The 3,416-nt window shown below is 35.2% G+C and overlaps 1 protein-coding gene across 1 annotated transcript; it reads left to right on the plus strand.

Annotated features, from left to right (window-relative positions):
• Window positions 1–422: 422 nt before the first annotated feature.
• Window positions 423–2,628, plus strand: LOC132637693 (SKP1-like protein 1). The gene is made up of 4 exons (XM_060354747.1): window positions 423–584; window positions 771–796; window positions 1,504–1,510; window positions 2,584–2,628. The coding sequence occupies exons 1-4, from the start codon at window positions 423–425 to the stop codon at window positions 2,626–2,628; spliced, it is 240 nt and encodes a 79-aa protein (XP_060210730.1).
• Window positions 2,629–3,416: the final 788 nt, after the last annotated feature.

Below are 3,416 nucleotides of genomic sequence, written 5' to 3' on the forward strand. Positions count from 1 at the left end.
TAAATTAAGGTTAAATTTCACCGATGACTTCCATTACCCATGCAGCAAACGACCGGGTGAGCTCAATGCATTGAATTCACTTGGTGGGACTCAGCCCTTTGTCAAGATGTTTGAGTTAAGCGTGATAGCTTCTCATTTGTTATGGCTCAATCCTTTCATGGTGGATATTGGTGCATTAATTAAATTTTTATTTTAATATATTAATATTATCTTACAAAATCATATACTACATAACTCCGCATACACGTGCAAAGCACGTGCAGAGAAACTAATAACCTTAAAAATTCAAGATAAATATTATAATAATGCAATTATTATAATCTGATTTGGTATTTAGTTAAAAATATTTATTAGGACTTACCAATTACACTATTATAGAATTAAAAGTAGTGCACATAGTCGCAAACCCGAAATTTGGAACAATGGCAGCGTCAGCATTACCAAGCACAGAGAAGAGGTTTTTGACCTCAAAGTCCTCAGATGGTGATGAGTTTGAATTGGAAGAATCCATTTCCATTAAGTCATTGAAGATCAAGAAAATGGTTGAAGATGGATGCGTCGTTGGCGGCATCCCACTCTTCAAAGTTGGCATAGAAATCCTAGCCAAGATCATTAAATACCTCAACATGCATCGCTTGACATTGAACCAAGAATAAATAAAGCATTACGACAAGGGATTTGTGGATACTAGTTTCATAACACTCTTTAACGTCGTACCGGCCGTAAATTTCCTCGACATCAAGGATCTGCTTGATTTGTGCTTTGAGAAGGTAGCTGACAGGATGAAACATAAGTCGTTGAGGTTGCTCAACAGATATTTAATATCATTAGTGATTTCACACCATAGAAGAAGCTGAGATCCGAAATTAGCCAAACCATATTTGTTTTGGTTGGGATAGGATAACATTTGATCAAAATGAAAAACTAAGATTGAATAATGCAAAACCAAATAAGAAACCCAAATGTGAACCCCTATATGAGCCTACTCATGTTCTTCTTGTGCAAACCCAATATAATACGAAGGGCATGAATAATTTTTACCAACTTTTTGTGGCATGTATGGTCGTGAAACGTATGCCATTGTTTTTTTTTTTTTGGAAAGAAACTTGGCTCCTAACCATATGATGATCCAACACTAATCATTCACAAAAACTTTTATATTAGCTTCCTTGTATGTGACATCTAGAATGAACGGGTCTATGATCTCACTGAGTTTCCCGAAGATATATGCACCGAAAATAAAAATCTAGAGATTTTTTTTTGGGAAATATTTTCGAGAGACAATATTGGAGGAGATGGGGTTTGTTGCTTTACTTGTTGGCTTCGAAAATTGAAATGGGATTTGTATGGAGGTATTGCAGATAATAGGATGTTATGTCGGAAATACCCTTGATGAGAGTTTGTAAATAGATCTTTTAAGTATTCCATTAATTCAGTGAAGTAAATCTTTCTATAAAAAATATCTAACGACTTTTGAATGCGAAATTATCCCATTAAATTAAGGTTAAATGTCACTGATTACGTCTATTATCCATGCGGCAAATGGCCGGGTTGAGCTCAGTGCATTGAGTTCACTTGGTGGGACTCGTATCAAGTCTCCGTGTATTTGGAATTGGTGGCATCATTGCACATACCTATTACAGTCCGAAACTAGCTATATAGGAGTCAAGATGTTTGAGTTGAGTCGGATAGCTTCTCATTTGTTATGGCTCAGCACTTTCATGGTGGATTTAGTGCATTTATTAAATGTTTATTTTAATATATTAATATAATCTTACAAAATCGTATACTACATAATTCGGTATACATGTGCAAAGCACGTGCTGAGAAACTAATAACCTTAAAAAATCAAGATAAATATTACTCCCTCTGTCCCAAAAAGATTGTTCTCCTTTCCTTTTTAATCTGCCCCAAAAAGATTATCCCCTTTCTATATTTAGAAACAATTTAAATTTATGAGATGATATACTTTTACACGAATATCTAAGGCTTGTTTTGGACCACACATTTTAAAAGTATTCCTTTATTTCTTAAACTTTGTGCCAAGTCAAAAGAGGACAATCTTTTTGGGACGGAGGGAATATAATAATGAAAATATGATAATATGATTTGGTATTTAAGTAAAAATATTTATTAGGACTTACCAATAAACTATTATAGAGTTAAAAGTAGTGCACATCGTCGCAAACCCAAATTTTGGAACAATGGCAGCATCAACTTTAACAACCTCAGAGAAGAGGTTTTTGACCTTGAAGTCCTTAGATGGTGATGAGTTTGAATTGGAAGAATCCATTTCCATTAAGTCATTAAAGATCAAGAAAATGGTTGAAGATGGATGCTTCGTTGGCGGCATCCCACTCTTCAAAGTTGGCACAGAAATCCTAGTAATGATCATTAAATACCTCAGAATGCATCACGTGACATCAAACCAAGAAGAAATAAGCATTATGACAAGGGATTTGTGGATACTAGTTTCATAACAGTCTTTAACATCGTATTAGCCGCAAATTTCCTCGACATCAAGGATCTGCTCGATTTGTGCATTGAATTGGTAGCTGATAGGATGAAGCATAAGTTGTTGAGGCTGTTCAACAGATATTTAATATCATTAGTGATTTCTCACCATAGAAGAAGCTGAAATCCGAAATTAGCCAAACCAAATTTATTTTGGTTTGGGATTGGATGACATTTGATCAAAATGAAAAACTATGACTGAATAATGCAAAACCAAATAAAAACCCGAATATGAACCCCTATATGAGCCTACTCATGTTCTTCTTGTAAAAACCCAATATAATACGAAGGGCATGTATAATTTTTACAAACTTCTTGTGGCATGTATGGTCGCGAAATGTATGCCAATATTTTTCTTTTTTTGGAAAGAAACTTGGCTCCACGCCATATGATGATCCAACACTAATCATTGACAAAAACTTTTATATTAGCTTCCTTATATGTGACATATAGAATGACAGGGTCTACTGTCACGACTCGAAATCCCAAGTTGTCATGACACTAGTCCCACCGTACTAGTAAGCCAACACAGCCATAAATGAAAAAACTCCAAGTGCGAAAAATAAAGCATACCAGTCATTTCATAAGTCTTAATAAATCTCAGATTAAATACTAAGTAGTTATTACAATAAATCCCCAAAATCAGATGTCACTATAATACAAGGACCAACTAAGAGTAATAAAAGTCTAGTGCATCATAAACTGTCTGAAAAACGGAAAAGATAGGGAAATAAGGTCAGGGAAAGATTCAGAGCCCTCCAGAAGCCATGGAGCTCACCCCAAATCTCAGCAAGCAGCTTAACGAGGGACCTGATAGTCGCGGCCTCCACTAGTTCTGGGAATCGATTCTGCACACAAAAAAAGGTGCAACAAGTGTAGTGTGAGTATAATAACTAATGGGT

This window comes from Lycium barbarum, chromosome 4 (assembly GCF_019175385.1).
Source record: "Lycium barbarum isolate Lr01 chromosome 4, ASM1917538v2, whole genome shotgun sequence".
In the NCBI taxonomy this organism is placed as follows: domain Eukaryota; kingdom Viridiplantae; phylum Streptophyta; class Magnoliopsida; order Solanales; family Solanaceae; genus Lycium; species Lycium barbarum.